The 18,802-nt window shown below is 36.5% G+C and overlaps 2 protein-coding genes across 5 annotated transcripts in view; both read left to right on the plus strand.

Annotated features, from left to right (window-relative positions):
- LOC127640345 (non-muscle caldesmon-like) overlaps nucleotides 1-14,746 on the plus strand; it is a 28,978-nt gene extending 14,232 nt beyond the window's left edge. For 2 of the 4 annotated variants that reach the window (XM_052122841.1, XM_052122842.1), the window contains exons 6-18: nucleotides 93-674; nucleotides 2,584-2,657; nucleotides 2,755-3,013; nucleotides 4,042-4,173; nucleotides 4,631-4,674; nucleotides 5,293-5,368; nucleotides 5,451-5,591; nucleotides 5,737-5,862; nucleotides 7,947-8,015; nucleotides 9,127-9,160; nucleotides 10,425-14,424; nucleotides 14,514-14,571; nucleotides 14,656-14,746. In XM_052122841.1, coding sequence (XP_051978801.1) covers nucleotides 93-674; nucleotides 2,584-2,657; nucleotides 2,755-3,013; nucleotides 4,042-4,173; nucleotides 4,631-4,674; nucleotides 5,293-5,368; nucleotides 5,451-5,591; nucleotides 5,737-5,862; nucleotides 7,947-8,015; nucleotides 9,127-9,160; nucleotides 10,425-10,438 — 1,551 coding nt within the window. In that variant the 3' untranslated portion in view covers nucleotides 10,439-14,424; nucleotides 14,514-14,571; nucleotides 14,656-14,746. The remainder of the gene's footprint in view (nucleotides 1-92; nucleotides 675-2,583; nucleotides 2,658-2,754; nucleotides 3,014-4,041; nucleotides 4,174-4,630; nucleotides 4,675-5,292; nucleotides 5,369-5,450; nucleotides 5,592-5,736; nucleotides 5,863-7,946; nucleotides 8,016-9,126; nucleotides 9,161-10,424; nucleotides 14,425-14,513; nucleotides 14,572-14,655) is intronic. The other 2 variants (XM_052122843.1, XM_052122845.1) reach the window with 2 other exon arrangements.
- Nucleotides 14,009-18,374, plus strand: LOC127640274 (troponin T, cardiac muscle isoforms-like). Its single transcript, XM_052122728.1, has 9 exons — nucleotides 14,009-14,046; nucleotides 14,514-14,571; nucleotides 14,656-14,772; nucleotides 14,888-14,965; nucleotides 16,084-16,197; nucleotides 16,596-16,708; nucleotides 17,230-17,320; nucleotides 18,176-18,213; nucleotides 18,329-18,374. The coding sequence occupies exons 1-9, from the start codon at nucleotides 14,009-14,011 to the stop codon at nucleotides 18,372-18,374; spliced, it is 693 nt and encodes a 230-aa protein (XP_051978688.1).
- Nucleotides 18,375-18,802: the final 428 nt, after the last annotated feature.

Here is an 18,802-nt window from a genome sequence, read left to right on the forward strand (position 1 = left end):
ATGACGGTCTTAAGATTTGTCTGGGTTTTTTAACCACAACATTGGAGTGAATTGCTTTGAATTGGTTTCCTAACATTTGTTTTATTTTGTAGGAAGAATCTTTCATTGCAAATAGAGAGACTAATGAAAAAACAGAAGCAGATTTAGCAAGTGCAGATTTAGAAAAGAAAGAGGCTGAAAGTTTGGTATCAAATATGGTAACGCAAGAGGAACCTGCAAAAGAGGACACAGCAGTAGAAGTTGTGTTCAAAGTGGAACCAGCTACATCACAAAATGAAGAAGTAAAGCCTGTGAAGAAAGAGGAACCTGAGAAGAAACCTGAAGAAAAACTTGTGGAGGTGAAGGTTAGAACTCAAGATTCAGAACCTCTTGCAAAGAAGGAAGCTGAGAAACCTACAAAAGAACAAGAAAAACCTTATTTAGCAAAGAAGACTTTTGAAGAAACACCTAAAAAGTCTTTGAGAGAAGTTGAGGTTAAGGCTCAAGTCCCAAAGAATGAAGAGAAGAAACCACAAATGAAGAAGCAGCTTGAAGAAAAACCATTAACACAGAAAAAAATTGAGGAGAAACTTGGGACTCCAAAGCAAGACAGTGAGGAAAAGCCAAAATGGAAGAAAGTGACGGAAGAAACTAGGCCCAAACCTGAAGAAAAAGCTAAACTAAAGAAGGAAGAGGTATTCACCTCTTACCCTGGGTCATGCTTATCACAAATGCACAGTCCACGCTTTTACTGATTTTTAAACAATTTGTGGTCAGCCAGCAAAGGTTGCCAGTGTTTCCCTGGATATGGACACAGCGTCTTCACAAATTACTTTTCCGCTTCTTTGCTTTATATGTGCAGTTCTGAAAATGCAGTGTTTTTAAAAAGACTGCCTGGTGTTTTGCCATTTTAAGCAATTTTACATGGTATGTGGTAGCCCTTTTCCATTCCAGCCTCTTTCCATACACACAAGAGGTGGTCTGAAATGTGCCAGAACAAGCTCAAGATGCCAAGATGCTAAAATCCACTTACTTGTTTACACATTCACTATTTATACCAAATAGTGGACTATATATAGGGAAAATAGAACGATTACAGGCCGTTCTGAAGAGAACTAACCACATTAGATCTAAATGCTGGTTGTTTATAGTCATTTTTGATTACCATGAAAAGATGTTTAAAAATTATTATCTTGTGCAGTGTATGCCTCCACAGAGACTATTTAGCCTGAGATGGAGCACTTGTGATAAAGTGAATGGGAGAATATGGGTGTAGAAAATGAAATCCTACCTTAAGGCCCATTCACACCAAGAATGATAACTACAATGATAACTGCAATGTTAACTATATTAGCGAACACTGCAACAGACAATAACGTTCTGCTTATTCTAAGCACGCTGCAGTTATGATCAATGTCAAGAAAATAAATAAAAAAATAATAGAAAATGATTTCAAAGTGATGGATACCTGAGATCATTTTTGGTACCAGCTTGAATTTGCTTTTCATTATCTCATCTCCGTTAATACTGAAGAAGAATGCTGATGAAGCATTGCCGGATCTTGAGCAGGAGTATCCCTTTTGTTTGCATGTGTTATAATAAGTGGTGATCCGGTGCTGTGGTGTGTTATTTTGAATGTTACGATGAGTCCACCTTGTGGCTCGAGCCCTTTAAAATTGGATGGATTTTGATTGGTTTTCAAGGTTTTGATCGTTCATCAGCTGGAAGAAAATCGCTCTGAAATTATCCAAATGATAGTGTTCCTCTGTGACATTGTCTTATAATTGTGGTGTGGACAATTTTTAAAACTTTATGGATATACAGTAGTTATCATTATAGTTATCGTTCTTGGTGCGATAGCCCTTTACAGGTAAAAAAGTCAATACTTGTCAATTCATTTTGAGAACAACGCAAGTCCATTAGCTGGAGTTTTTTTAGTATAATCTAAGCTAAATTTATGATTGACCAACTCTTTTGGAAATTGCGGTCATACCCCATTCAAGAAGATTGGAACTGTACTTTTATGCCACTTGTATCCATAGAAAATAGCCGCCAGGGTGCGTTCCCAAGATGGCCACCAAGTGGATTAACTTGCCTTGAAAGGGTCTTCGGCAGCAAGCAGTCATAACAATGAAAGTGGTCGAATTTGTGTGACCACCTCCGGTCTGGCCTGTTGTCTCTTACCTGTTAAAAGGAATTGGGAGCTTGCAGTTACCTCATACTGTGTAAAATGTCCTTAAAACTGCATTTTTGTGGTGTCATTTGCATGTGATGTTGTCAATTTTCTACTGGTGGTGCTAACTTTGAGTGACAAACAACATGTTAGCTAATCTATGCTCCTCCACCTTGGGCATCACTAGTATCAATGCTATATCCACCGATCATTAGGTTAAAAAAAAGTTTTTATTCCCTCTCTTTAGATTTTGGCAGAAAAGCCAAAACCCTCATTTTTGCATGCCAAGTTAACATCAGTGGAGCTATTTAAAATTATAGTTAATTTCTGGGTGAACTATCCCTGAACAAGTTTAGGTTTGATAGAATGACACCACAACTTAAGAATAAAATTATAAATAATAAAATTAATTTATTGTTTCTCCATTCAAGCAGAAAGTGACAACTAAGCCACAGGATGCAGTTGACAGCACTGCAAAAGCCAAGAAACCAGAGAAGACGCTAAGGTACAGACAGATTCATTCTCATGTAAGAACTTTTCTATTTACATTTCCAGGTATCCAGTTTTTTGAGAGTCATTATCAATTTTGAGCAATGTTTTAGCCCCATAGGCTTACGGTCTCCTGACACAGAGAAGCACGATCCCATCGCCAAGTTGGAGGCAGAACGCAAGCTCCAGGAGCTGAAACGGCGGAGAAATGAGACGGACAGCGAGTTGCTGGAGAAGATGAAGCAGAAACAGCAAACGGCTGAGGCCGAGCTGGAGGAGCTGAAGAAGAAGAGGGAGGAGAGGAAGAAGATTCTAGAGGAAGAGGAGAAACAGAAGAAACAGCAGCGGGCAGAAAAGAAGGCAAAGGAGGAGGTAGAAAAATGAATATAGAAAGCAGCAGTACTCTGCCCTCCATCTGTAAACCACTGTTGAATCCCAATTTACTTCTTACTACGTTCTTTGTATACTTCTAGTTTCTACTTAAAGAAATATTCAAGGCTGAACACAAGTTAAGCTCAATCGACTGCATTTGTGGCATATTGTTGATTACCACAAAAAACTATATTGATTCATCCCTCCTTTTCTTTAAAGCAAGAATTAACTTTACAGTATGACAATTCATCTTTTAAAACTTGTGTATTCTTTGAGCTGTAACGTGGTTAAAAATCATCATTTTAAAGGTTGTTTTAGGGTTTAAGGTGTTTAGTCGTCATGGCAAGGAAGTTGTAGAAATAAAATAAAAAGATGTGACTTCACAAAGAAAAGTTTAGTAAGCAATTTTATCACACTAAAATCATGTTAACAACATGTTTACATCTTTTGGTTCAACTTTGGAAACAGCTAGTATTAAAGTTTACCTATTGGCTTCATTCACTTCCATTGTAATTACCTCACTGTAACCCAGATTTTGCTTTTTAATCTAAAGAAAAGTAGTGACTGAAAATAATTTTTGCCACAAATTCTGTCGAATGAGTTTCACTTGTTTTGATCCTGGAATATAACTCAAAATAATTGTTGTATGTTGTGTTCTGCAGTGCCAAAGTATGTATTTATAAGACATTTTGTAGTAAGACAGAACGCAAGCAATCGCAAACCTCAGTGTGGCGGTCCCAGCAGCTGAAGGAAGGGAAATAATGCCAAATGCCATTTTGATAGAGGAATCGCCTGTTTGGTGTTAAATCGACAAGCCTGAAATTACCGTTTGTTTTGAGCTAAAGAAGCAATATGGCTGCCTAATGAACTAACTTGCCTTAAAATGGCTTTTGTATTTACTCAATACTACAAAATCTTATTGAAACTAAACATAGTCATTCATAATAAAATTATATTTTGATGCTGCATGATACATCCTCATATATTTTGCTGTGCCTGTGTCGTCCTCCTACCAATACAATGAACAGGAAGAGAAGAGGAAAATGAAAGAAGAGATTGAGCGAAGGAGATCAGAGGCAGCAGAGAAAAAGAAGCAAAAGGAGGAGTCCAAAGAAGGGAGCAAAGCTCCATTCATCGCTCCAAAGGGTGCCTCCGCCAAGGTCAAAGGGTCTATGACCCAATTAACAGAACTGTAATTTACAAAACAGTACAATGGTAATCCATAGTATTTGCTAATAGTATTAAATATATATATATATATATATATATCGTCGAGTACCATGGTCTATAAATATGGTACAGTACAATGGTATATATCAAATACTATATTGTGGAAACACCACTGTACTTTTTTGTAAGAAACATTCATTATTTAGTGTGTAATGTGGAACGTAATAATTACAGATGTGTGCTGTTTGCCACAGTATACAGTATGTACTATGTATAGATACTGTAGATGTAAAAAGTTTTTCCATGTGGATGCTTAGACATCTGTTTAAGAATGTTTTATTCCATATAATTTATATTACATTTGTATCTTTATATATATATACAGTATGTCTGTCAATGAGTAAGCTCGCTGTAACATTTTATATGTAACATTTTAATATTTAACAGATTGGGGAGAAAGCTGAATTTTTGAACAAATCTGCGCTTAAAAGGTAAGAAGTCATGCCGCATGATGTTGTTTTTAGGATATGTGTTTATTCAACAGTTGAATACCTTCTGGGGTTCTGATTGATAATGTGATAGAAATACTATAGAGCTTATTCACAGTAGCCATTTTTGATATTATAATGGGAATGACAACGAGGCTGTGAGGGATACACAGATAATACAGCGTGTACTTGCGTTAGGTTACAAATTGCGCTCTGACACATTTCACAACGCAACGACCCGTGAAATCGAGTTTGCGTAGCAAGATGCGTCTGTGTTCACGTACTTACATAGAGTATGTTTGGGCCTACTTACAGTCTCTTCAATGGGCTGTACTGCAGTTTAAAGTGTTTTTGGATCATTCTGCGGACAAAACATTGATAGAATATCTAAGTACATTCAGTATACAAAGAACTCCAGACAACATGAGTTGTGGAAAATCAGATGTGATCTAGGAGCTTTTTAAAGCTTTATACCATTTTTGAAGAGTTTATACCATTGAAGAGACTGTAAGTCTATCCCTCACAGCCTCGTTGCCATTCCCATTAAAAATCAAAGATGGCGCAAGCTTGAATAAGGCCTATTGAGACATACTTACATGCTACTCTTTGCTTTCACACTAGTCCAGTGAAGATGCCACACACACCATTAGTATGCAAGATTGGAAACAGACTGGAGCAGTACACTTCTGCAGTTCAGGTGAGAAATAGTGAGCACTGAAGCAGCCTCCACCATTTATGTGACATCCATAATCTGTGACTTTTCATCTGTTGTTCACCAGACTAAAGAAGTGACCAAATCACCCAAATCTCCAGTGGATATACCTGTAGCTGAAGGTGTGCGGAACATTAAGAGTATGTGGGAGAAGGGGAACTTGGTCAGTCCCACCTCTAGTCCTGCAAGCCCCCCTGCGGTCACAAAGGTATGTGAGAGGAGAGAAAGTTTGTGCTTTACTGTCTATTTAAAAGTTGTACCTACGAAAACCTTCTGCAAATTATTAAGCATGATTAAACGGTTTGTTTTAATTTCAGTTGAAATGAAAGAATACATTTATGCCAATCACTCAGGAAACAGCTGATCTGAACATTGGCATGGCTGATCGCATTAACAGCTGGAAGACCAAGACTCCTGAGCAGCAGAAACCTGCTGAACCAAAGCCGGCCCCTGAACCAGACAAACCAGTCACCAAAACAGTAAGGATTGAATGAGTCTTTATAGACATGCACAACCCATACTCACTCCCAAAGCGTCAAAAACTGCTGCTTGTGCACGAGCCCAGCGCGTCAGCAGGTGGACGCCAAAAGCACCAGTTTCCGATGCATCCAGCAAGCGCATTGCTTTCAATGACAATCTTTAGGTGTCAAACACTGACGTAAAGGGAATCAGATTTTTATCATTGTCACATTAGACATTTGGGTATAATTTTGTCATTCTGACATGATATGTTGGGGTATGATTTCCCCGTTTATTCACATTTATGTGTTATTTCATATACATATTCTGCTCTGCTGAAGTGACCTATTCTGTTCCGGGTGTATCTAAATGTACCCAACCCCATTCCTAAACCTAACCATATATCAACTATGTTAAACATGAAACCTCATTCATGATTTATATAGATGATAAATGGTTAGGTTCAGGTATGGGGTTGGGTTGGGTTGGGTTAGAGGATCTAAAATAATCAACATGATCGTGTAATATAATCACACTAATATATTTATTAATATAATACAAAATATTGTGGTTAATCACACACAATACAATCCGAAGATTGGCAGTGACGCCTCCCTTTTAGACGCCTCTACGTGCATCAGATACAGATGCCAGTGGGTGCTTTTGTATTTGACATGCTGGGCTCTTGCACAAGTGGTGGTGTTTGACGGCTCGGGAGCAAGTCAGAACTTTGGCATAGAGGTTAGCAAGCATCTGTGCTCCATGCAATATAAACTATTTCAAGTCCAACTTGTGTGATAACAATAAAAAGTGAAAAAAAAAAAAAAAAAGACTTGTAATCTAATAAAACAAAGACGTTTGCAACTATTTTTTATTTCAGACAGGAAAATAGTCACAAAACATATTATAAAATAAAATAAAAGTAATTAATGTTAATAACATGCTGTTGCAACATTATTTGTTTCCCTTACAACAAATCTTACCAGCTGACAACTTAAATTCCCTATATTTATATATTTGAGAAAAAGGAAAAGTACTCTTATTCAATTAATTGTATTAATAATATAAAATGTTATATGTATAGAATAATATGTAGTATGCAATGAATAATGACCATTCTTTATTGGCATATGTTAAAGATTTTAGTTCTAGATTCAAGAATTGGACAGAAGCTTTATAGATGTATTGGCCATGTAGTGGACATACAACTAGTGAGGTACAAAGGTATAGCAGATTAAAAAAAATGTGCCAATCTTCTTGTCAACCCTGGGAGAATTTTTGTCTTTGCAACACAACACAAATATTGAATAGAAAGGAATAAGAGGTTAAGCTGTTGCAATTATGTATCGCTCTGTGTTGATGTGTTGGTCTTCTCCTCTCTCTGTCTCTCTCGAGCTATTGCAGATTCACTCATGTTTATTTCTGGCTTCTCTTACCAACCTTTAAGATCAGAGTCACTCTAACTGTAACATTAAGGAACTTTTCAGTGAAATCTGACAATGCAAAATTCTCATAGGAACAGTCAAGGGTGATTTCACGCAGGTTGTCCTTGCAAGAATGTATTAATCTGAACAGTCTATTATATGCTGTATGGTGCAGGGTGGCCCTCCAGCGAGTCTTGAATGTATTGCATCTGACCATCTGTTGGTGGTTTACATTTAAGAAGTACTACATTAATCAAAATTATTTTTAACTTCCTACAAGCCACTGCATAAACTACACTACAGGGCAAAAGTTTGGACACACTTGACAGAATGAATGTTTCTCATTATCTTTTCATGCAAAATTATGAATATGGTAATCATTCAGAACTATGATATACAGTATATCAAAGTACCATGGTATTGCCATTGGATACCAATGGTACAGTCACTGTATTTTTCCTCTTTCATTAGTGATTTTAACTCTGTCTCCTTCCCACTCCTTTAGACTTGGACTCTTCTATCCCTTATACCTTTCCTGCTACACTTTCCATTGTCTTTCCTCTGCCTCTGCTTAATCCAGGAACGGTAAACTTAAATCAAGCTTCCTTTAATAGACAATGCCACAGGCAGCCTATAATCTGTGATTCTATTTGAGGATTGTAATTTTGTGCTTTTGACAGGACCAAAAGCCAGCTGATGTAACTAAAACACGTGGTCTATGGGAAACAAAAGGCTCATCACCTGCCAAGGTAAGCAGAGTCAAATATTACACAATGTACAATTAGACAAAGACAAGTTACTTTCCATTTATTCACTGTTTTCCTTGACTGACCCAGAAAAGGCACTGATATAAACCCCCATACTTTGAGGTATCAGTGAGTACAGAAGAAGTGCCTGAAACTTGTTGATTTCACTTTGTTTTATGGCTTGTTATTCACTGTACAAAGATTATTCGCTCACCTATACCCGCTTCATTGTTAGTTACTACTCTGCCTAGTCTGTTTCAAAGTGTGGCTGCTCTTCCATCTTCAAGGCTCTGTACCTTCTCAGTGATCAGTTATGTATGACTTGATTTTTTATGGCACTGGTTTGATGTTCAGTGATTCACCCCCATTCCAGAAACAATGATCACGTATTTGCTGTGATAATTTTTCCATTTTTTTGGTCAACAAATCAAATAAATATAATATAACTGTTTATACTAGTTCACCCCAAAAAATAAATAAAATGTACTCACCTTCATGCCAGATGTGTATGACCTTCTTTCTTCTGCAGAGCACAAACAAAGATATTTAGAAGAATTTCTCAGGTCTGTTGGTCCATTCAATGCAAGTGAATAGTGGCCAGAACTTTGAAGCTCCAAAAAGCACATAAAGGCAGTATAAATGTAATCCATACTCCAGTAGTTTAATCCATGTCTTCGGAAGAAATCTAATCAGTTTTAGGTGAGAACAGACCAAAATGTAACTCCTAATTCACTGTACATCTTGCGATCATGATTTCAAACTTCGTAGCGCCAACAAGCTCTTTACACATGCGTCAAGCACTGTTCACTTACATTGTATGGACCTACAGAGCTGAGACATTCTTCTATTCCTTAATAGTACCAAAACTTTCTTCTACCTGATTTTGGCCACATCCACACTAATACATTTTCCTATGAAAACACTTTGATTTTGATTTAACTCCTCTCATCTACACTTGAATGTCATTTGCCATTCATGGAAAAAACTCTCCATTAACCAAATCATTTGGAAAACGATGATGTCTGGAAAAATGGAAGTTTCAAACATAAACAGAGTAGTGTGGACAGGGCTTTATTTTATATCACGTTCTTGAGGTGTTGTTTTTTTCTTCCAGGTGTTCACAGCCAGGAGTAAATTCGTCACTAATGGTGAGTGACTTTAGTATATTTTTACAAGGCGTTTGTAAAGAACTTTACATTTGTAAAGTTTACATTTGTTAAGTTTATTTTTTTACATTTGCACTTTATATTTGTAAAGTTCTGATATAAGATTACACAGTAGTGGCTATATCAGGCATGTGCACACACAATTCAATCCTCTACTTTTCCCCAAAATAATGGACAGTTTCAGTAAGAACAGTTTTGAGAAAGTAGTTTCATAATTTTAAAAATAAGACATTTTAAACATTTATTGTTATTTCAAAAGTGACTTATATTTTTGTGTTGCTTGATTTTGTAGGTTTGGCCTTGATATTATGTGAATAAATTGACACACACACACAAAAAAGAAAGTGTTACAATTATCCCTGCTCTTCCCAAAAAACGAACAAACAATAAAAGTGCCGTTGAAGTGGGAGGAGTTTTAACTGACAGCGTGGTGACAGCATAAACTCTACTAATGCACTAACTGTCTTCTTTCTTTAAAAAAGAAAAACGTTGTGCATTCTCTTACCGCTGTCACTCACCCTCCTCCCTTCTTGTACTTCTCTGAGCAGTTTGAGACTCTGGCAGCACTTCTCATGTTATTGCCTCCTTGGGTCAAAATTCCAACGGGTTCAAAATTCCCACTGACCAGCCGCGCCGCATTGTGTGGCAGAGGCCTGTGACGCATCGCATTCCCTGGCGCAGCTGTTCTTTTGTCACTCTGCAGTGACACATTCGACTGGATTAATGCAGATTTAATATTCAGAGTTAGGGAAAGGATGAAAGTATTTTGTGATAGATTGTGTCACATTAACTGCCTTAACACCCAAATGTAGCATATACTTTGACTGGGATCCTGTTTATGTGGTTTAGATCTTTTAGTAAGATCTTTGGCTTTTCACAGCTCTGGTCTTTCAGCTGAATTTGTCCTTGAAAGTCACATAGGTGATAATGTACCAGGTATTTGTCACACTTGTGACACAACTTGAGACCTCTGACCAAGTCATGTGTGTTTATCTGGGTCATGACACCAACATGTTAACAAACTAACTGTGAACAGGTGAAGAGGAATGATCTATTTGCTTTTGTGTATTTGAGGAAGTGTTGAAAAAGTAAGTTATGAATATGATGTAACTCCTAGAGCAGCCGTGTAGAACAAATGTATCCACTGATTTCTCTTTAGCTCTCTTATTCTTTTTTTTTTTTTTTTTTTTTTTGTGAACTCAATAACACAATTCTCTTCTACAAATTATTCCCTTATATTTTGCAGGAAGAAGAAAATGAAGACATGTAACCAGACCCCAGATCAGGCAATATTAAAGACGTATCCATAAAATATGTATTGATTTGTACAAGTGGTTCTCAAGTGATTTTGCTTCAGGATCTAGATTTTACATGAGATGTCAAGTGTCAGCCCAATCCAGTAGCAAAATTGTTTATTGTACAAAAAAAAAAAAAAAAGATCCACAAAATCAAACATTGAAATGTATTACAATTATCATGCAATGCATAGGCCAAACAACATGCAGAATTGATATATATATATATATTTATACAGTATATATAACTATATATATATTTATACAGTATATATAACCCTTTCTCCCAATTTGGAATGCCCAATTCCCACTACTTAGTAGGTCCTCATGGTGGCACAGTTACTCACCTCAATCCCTCTGGTGGAGGACAAGTCTCAGTTGCCTCCGCTTCTGAGACTGTCAGTCCGTGCATCTTATCATGTGGCTCGCTGTGCATGGCACAGCGTAGACTCAGCATGTGGAGGCTCACGCTACTCTCTGCGATCCACACACACAACTAACAAGCGAGAACCACTAATCGCGACCACTAGGAGATTAACCCATGTGACTCCACCCTCCCTAGCAACCAGACCAATCTGGCTGGAGTCACTCAGCACACCCTGGATTCGAACCCCCAGCACACCAGGGGTGGTAGTCAGCTTCAATACTCACTGAGCTACCCCCCAATATGCAGAATTATTAACAAAAATTATACAACTGTAGAATTGTGATTTTCCAGCCTGAAACAAGGAACAAACACTGGTCTGTTAGAATTAGTATTATATATTATACCAAGTGACATACATTTGCTGAAACAAAAAATATTGGAAGTGTTTTTACCTCACTTTTAAATAAACGTTCCAGGTTAAGTACAAGTTAAGCTCAATCAACAGTATTTCCGCCATAATAGTAAAAAAATCACAGTTACCGTTTCAATGGAAGTGAATGGTGCCAGTACATACATGTAAAAAAAAATACACATTGTTTCAAAAGTCACTGCCACAAGACAAACATTATATATGTTTACTTGATTTTAGTGTGATATAATCACTTATTAACCTTATTTGTGAAGGTTTATTCAATATAACGCTGTAACACCAGCAAACACTTTAAGCGATTTTATCACACTAAAATTACGAAGTACAGAATTCCTTTTCACGCTAAAATCCTGTTAACACATAATGTTCATGTCTTGTGACTATACTGTTGAAACAGTGTGTATTTTAATGTATATAGACTGGGCCAATTCAATTGCATTGTAAGTGCCTAACTGACCCTGATTTTTATATATATATATTTCTGTAGTAATCAACATTATGCTACAAATGCTGTCAGTTGAGCTTAATATGTACTGAACCCAGAACATTTCTGAATGTTGATTACCTATTTAGTTTGTTTTCCTAGCTATGCATTAATCAATATATGTGTTAGTTGCATTTTATTATTTGCATTTAGCCATGTTTTTCCCTGCTGTCTGCTACCTTACCAGTTCAGATCTGCAATGTTGTTGGGTCTCAACCAACTGATTTATGCTTTATAAATGTAATCTTATGAAATAGTAAGTAGGAGAGACTGAACCTGTAATAAAGGACAGCTATAAGGTTAAAATCATCTTTTGGCTCTGTGCTTGAAGCACACCATTTTTCCTTTTCTTATTGATGAAACGGTCATTTGCACATTTGAATCATATAATCTCTTACACTAGAGTACATCTGAATAATTACAGATAAATGTAATCATTCATAGGAAATCTTTGCTCTCTTGAGCAGAATTATAGTACGTTTATACCTCCCAGTAAACAAAATCCTTGAGCTTAATCTAGCCTTGATTAAAAAAGTTAATTTCCCTGGATATAATTTCCTTCTTTATTATCATTGATTCATTAAATAAACATGATGCCTTGAGACTTTGGAACAACCACTTCTCTCAGTTTAGCCTCATATGCATGGAGGATCAAATGACTGAATACAGTAGCTGTTAATTTTACCCTCATGATGCAAAGCTTTGTGATATGTTATCATTGCTGAGATACTAACCAGTTCAAGGGGATCACCTCCCCTTGACTCCCAAAACTGATTAGCGAAAACAGAACTTTGTCGCTCAGTTGTTGTTTTTTTCTTTTCCTTAGTCCTGTTGTGTAGTTCAATTGTCAAGTGTAAATGTTTGAACTCCCGTGCTCAAGCTAACATATGACTTGTAGGTTTTTGATTGTGCTGATCATATTGCTTTTTGCTTTACCAGAAAGTATTTGCACTTAAGCCACACTTTTCCTTGCATAGATAATAAAATTAGGGCTGTGAATCGATAATTATTATGTTTTTTACTAATTGATTGCACAGTTTTCTTTGATTAATCGTGATTAATTGTGATTAATCAAATTTATATTATGGTACATGATACATTACAACAAAGTCAAGTTGCAACAGTAAACCAATCATGTTAGAGCTTTTCTCAAAACGTACATTTTTGTAATTGATTTTGAACAATTGGTTCCAAATTTTTGTGATTAAATCAAATAAAATGCATTATTAATCATAGTAACAATTCAAAATAATATAAATATATTAATCATATTTATTTGAATTACTTATGAATGCATAGTAATATTTCTTTTATAAATAAATACATACATAAAATCCACTTGGTTTGATATTTTGATATGTAATACAATAACATTCATTCATTTTCAAGTGTGGTTAAGTGTCCAAATACTTTTTTAGGGACACTGTATATCAGATGCCTTAACAACTTAATAGCTTCAATTTCAGCATTACAAAGTGTTTAGAAGTTTGGTAGTACTGTAGTTAAACCCGTGCACAATATCAATAAAATCCATCAATTTGCTGTATGTCCTATTTCTTTTCTTACACATTTAATTTGTCAGTGTGAAACCCAACGAGTGTACGACTACTGCATTTGCTGAACAAGTTTTCACAGATACATCCACACATACTGTATCTCTGTCACTGTGTGTATTTTGTGCACAGCACTCAGAGGTCCAGTAGACCATTTGGCATTTGACTGCTTCATAGAAACTGATTTTTTTATGAATGTGTTGGGTTTCATAGGGCAGCAAAACAAGGCCAGCTATGAACAGGTTGTATAGAATATGTGCTTTTAGAATTTCACTGAAATGCATACTAAGGTCTAACAATAGACGAAGCCTCTCCACACACACACCAATGAGAGGGCAATGTGGTCACATGGTCTGTTAGTACGTTAGCCTTAAGACTGAGTCACCTGCCTCAATACTGCACTCTAAAGGAGAGCTGCTCCACCTCAGAGATTGACAAAGAACCTGGTAAGAGGAATTTTGAGATGAATTAGTATATTCTTTATGTATATGTTCAGTATTTCCTCCCGTTTTTTAATTAACTAGTGTTAATTATATACAATTCTTTATGTAAATAATAATGACATGGACTGTCGACAAAAGTGCTTTTCAAAATATGTTTTGATATACAAGTTTTGCACACTGATGTTGCTCTGTGTAGATGTGTTAGTAAATGTAGATTGCCCATCTAACCTGCTTGTAATGTTTGCTGGATTGACAGACATGTCTGATACAGAAGATGTGATGGATGAGGGGGTTCAGTGAGTAACAATATTTAAATTTCCTCAGTTTGCAATGCTTTTGATTTTAGCATTTTAATAATAGAAAAGAATGGAATAGAATCTAACAGTAATCAATGACAAATGATTATAAACCATGCAATTAATTTAGTATGTATTGCATTTTCACTTACAAATCTTTTGTTTCTCTTTTGTCTGTGTGTGTTTGATATTCATCCAATTATATAAAAAAAGGGAGGAAGGTATTGTATCACGTGCAATACGTTCATTTGTTCCTCTAAATGAAGTTATATTACTGACTTGAAATTGCATTTTTATGTGCTCTTCTTTTCATTTCCATTGTTGTTAAAAAACAACCAACTCTCCAATTGCAGTGGACGACTCCAAGTCTAAACCAAAGTGAGTTCCATTATATTCTTCAAACAATCAGATGTATCTTCCAACAAACTGTTTGCTTCCTTAACTGTGTCATAATCTTTTATCCTAAGGTTTCTATCAAATATCCAAGCACCAAAGATTCCAGAGGGAGATAAAGTAGATTTTGATGTAAGTCTGAGATGTTCTATCTGTGACATCCCATTTAATCTCACACACTCTCTGTAACCTGCAGCATCTGTATGTATGTAACAGGACATCCACCGTAAGCGTCAAGAGAAAGATTTATCTGAGCTGCAGTCTCTTATTGAAGCGCACTTCATCCAGAGGCAGAAAGATGAGGAGGAACTTATCGCTCTGGTCAACAGAATTGTGAGTTTCTCCTATTCTCTCACTAGAGCATTTGTTTATTGCTGATGAAAATGTCTTGAGTTTATACTCCTGTTATGCAGCTCCTTATATATATGTAAATACTGTGTTTTACCAGGAGAACAGGCGTGCCGAGAGAGCCGATCAGCAGAGAGTACGAGCCGAGAGAGAGAAAGAGCGTCAGGCCAGACTTGCCGTGAGCTCCTGCAGATTATAACTGTCGCCACCTTCTGTCTTTTGCATAGACACTTGCTGCTTATTTCAACATGGACCAAATCCTTACAAATAAAAGACTAAACTAGATAGAATTCTCAATGTACAATGTACAAACTCAGGGGCCAAGGCTGCACTCTAAAAAAATAACTCTTTGGCTGAACTTGATTCAATCATGGACAGCGGTTCCTCATGTTTAAAATTAGATTACTTCATTTAAAACTACCATTTAATACCAACTTCAATACTTCAATTAGCGTGAACTGAGTAAACTCAACTACTGTAAATTAAATTCAAACCTCTTTCTGTGATTAACTAGTTAGTACAGTGAATGCTATCATGCTAAATGCATGATAATGAGAAGGACTATGCTATGATTAGCATTGCAGTTGCTTAAAGGGATAGTTCACTGATGAGTATGACTTTCTTTCATCTGCTGAACACAAATTAAGATTTTTAGAAGAATATCTCAGCTCTGTAGGTCCACTTTCGCACAACGTGGCCTTGTTTCGCGGCCGGCACACCGGTAAAAGTCCCGGTTCTCCCGATGGCCAGTCCGCCTCTGAGGGCAACATAAAAGTACTCCATATGACTCCAGTGGTTCAATCCATATCTTGTAAAGTGATACGATAGGTGTGAGTGAGTAACAGATAATATTTAAGTCTTATTTTCCTTCACTTTCTCCTTCTGTTTCTGTTTCTGGTGATTCACATTTTTCGTGCATATCGCCCTACTTGGGAGGGAGGAGAATTTATGATTAAAAATTACTTAAATATTGATCTGTTTCTCACCCACACTTCTCATATCTGAACACACAGATTTATTCACTGGAGTTGTATGGACTTCAATGCTGCCTTTATGTGGATTTTGGAGCATCAAAAGTTTGGCACCCATTCACTTGCATTGTATGGACCTACAGAGCTGAGATATTTCTCTAAAAATCTTAATTTGTGTTCTGCAGAAAAAGCAAGTCATACACATCTGGGATGCCAGGAGGGTGTAAATCTTGAGGGAATTTTCATTTTGGGGTGAACTATTCCTTTAATGAATAAAGCAAAGATACATAATTTAAAAAAAATAATCATTTTAAAATCCTTACAGGAAGAGCGAGAGAGAAAGGAACAGGAAGAGCAAAGAAAGAAACATGATGAAGATGCCAAGAAGAAGAAAGCTCTCACTAACATGACCCATCAGTATGGCGGCATACAACAAAAGGTCAGTGTGTACTATATTTAAGACCAGGGCTGGACTGGTAATCTGGCATACTGGGCATTTTCTCGGTGGGCCAACGCATTTTGGGGCCGATCAGGGGCGGACTGGGAAATTGTGAGAACCAAGCGGGCTGGTGGGTCGGCCGCAAAATGTGCCGAATGGGCCGCGATAAGCTAAAATTTATAACACCACGTTATGCATAACGGACAACAAAATGGCACAGCGATATGCAGAAAAGGACAGCGAACCCGCTCAAAACGTTTTGGGCCAATTGCCATGTAAAATCCCAGGCCGATTTATCTTCCCAGTCCAGTCCTGTTTAAGATCATAATATTCTCAAGTCACATGTTCATTCTATGCTGATATTCCCTTTAATGTTATAATTATTTTTGGACCAAAAGAGTGAAGGACGCAAAGGTGCCAAGAAACAGACAGAAAGGGAGAAAAAGAAGAAGATCCTGGCTGATCGACGAAAACCACTTAACACTGACCATTTGAGTGAGGACAAACTCAAGTAAGAGTCTTTTTACATTCACATTACAGACTGTTCTACAATATTCTAAAGACAAATCTCAGAATCTCAGATGTCACATTTTCTGCTATCAGTAATTTTAATTCAGGGTTCCGACAAGTGAAATCAAGGAATTGCATGTCTTTTCCAGTCGTTCATGGTTACTGGATAAGGCTTTTTAAATGTATCATTTTATTGAAAGCACTCAAAAAGATACATTTATAGCAAATAGATATTTTAGACACAAGCATGAATAGAAAAAAAAAATCTATATTGACTACAGAATTTTCCATGTATTTTCCAGGCCTGGAAATCCCAATTTTTTAATTCTGAGGTTTGAAATGACCCTTGCAACCCTGTAATGTTGATGGCATTCTAAGACTTCTTTCTTTCAATGTCCGCTGGTTGATAGTTGTCATTTACCATTGATCTCCCCTTAACCAGTTACTATTATTAGAAACAGCACTCTACATCTCAAAACAACATTCAAAAAGACATTCTGCCATTACTGTCACTCTTTGCAGGGAAAAAGCCAACGAGTTGTGGCAGTGGCTGATGGAGCTGGAGGCAGAAAAATATGATCTGAATGAGAAATTTAAACGGCAGAAATATGATGTAAGTAACGTCTAACTTTATTAAGATCCAAGTAAATGGTGCCTTTCCAGTTTTAAGATGTTGGTACAGCCCATCATGGTTTTCAAGAAAGAAAAATTCTATCAAATATCAAACATAATGACTACTTTCACTGTATTTCCAGATCCATTATGGTGCAGGGTGACCCTCACCACTTTTTTTAAGCATTTAGTGCGTAAATGGCAAGATATGCTTCAAACAACCCGAATTGACTTCAAGAGTAGAGCTTTACAGAAGAGAACTAGTGATCAGTTAAACAATTTGCAATATGGTACTTTTGTAGCGCTTCTGTCAAACTGGTTGCTTGTGGGCAGTTTTACAGCAAGTGATGGTTTAAAGGTGCACTCAATATTTTTTATTAGATTTTTTATGACGTTTTGGACACTGACACTTAGTGGCATGGATGCAGAATCATTCAAAATCAATAGTTTTCGGTTACAGATGCCTTTGTACAAATTCACTATTCACAGTCTGCCATGGTTAATTTAATCCATGAGTTAAATTGTACAATAACAGGGCAGTTACTGACATTTTGAGTAGTATGCAGCTGGTCATGTGATACTCACAAGGGGACCCTCTCGATGTAAAATAAAAGGGCTTTTATAATGTTACTGATATGACTGGAGTCTTCATATCATGAGTGGTCATGATTTTATACATGTTTCAAAATTACCATTCATTTCTTTAGGAGTAAAACTTTTTTAAAAAGGAAAAATATTACTGAGTGCACCTTTCAATTCAAAGAACTCTATGGCTTGAGCTTGATTCTAAGGTAAACAGGTTGTGTTCATTATCACTGCATCAATTTAGCACTTAGCTTTTGATTCTGTCTCACAGATTAATCAGCTCCTTTCTCGGGTCCAGGATCACCAGAGGTAAGAATCACAAGCTCACAATCTCAAACTGCTTTGTGTGAGTCAAATCCATCTTAAAGTCCAAATCTGCAAAAGCCAATTAAATAAATGCTTTTTTTTTTTTTATATATCTTAGTGCCAAGGGACGTGGCAAAGGCAAGATGGGAGGCAGGCTGAGATAAAGGTGTTGAGAGCAGACAACAGGTCTGAGAGGAGTTTGTTTCTTCCTAGTTCTTACATAGTGTTTTTGTTGTTGTTTGTTTCACAGAGGTATTGTAAAGATTCATTATTCTGAATGCACATAATTGCTCAGGTTGTACATTTTTGCTTTGCAGTGCCTTGCTTCTTGATATCACTAATAAATAAATGATGACTGTCGATTTGTGACCGAATCAATTCATGAAACAAATCATAATTCAAGTTAAGGAACACAGCAAGATGAAGTTGTGTTAACTTCAGTGAGCGTGACTTTCACAACACTTGTCAATAACATGTCCTGGTCATATATTCCTCTAAAATCAAAAGAAACTTAAAATTATATTTTTGGTTGATAATAAAGTATATTTTCAGGCCTCTAGTTGATTTTTTGAAATTGTGACATTTTCCTGAG

The sequence above is a fragment of the Xyrauchen texanus genome, chromosome 49, assembly GCF_025860055.1.
Source record: "Xyrauchen texanus isolate HMW12.3.18 chromosome 49, RBS_HiC_50CHRs, whole genome shotgun sequence".
In the NCBI taxonomy this organism is placed as follows: Eukaryota; Metazoa; Chordata; class Actinopteri; order Cypriniformes; family Catostomidae; genus Xyrauchen; species Xyrauchen texanus.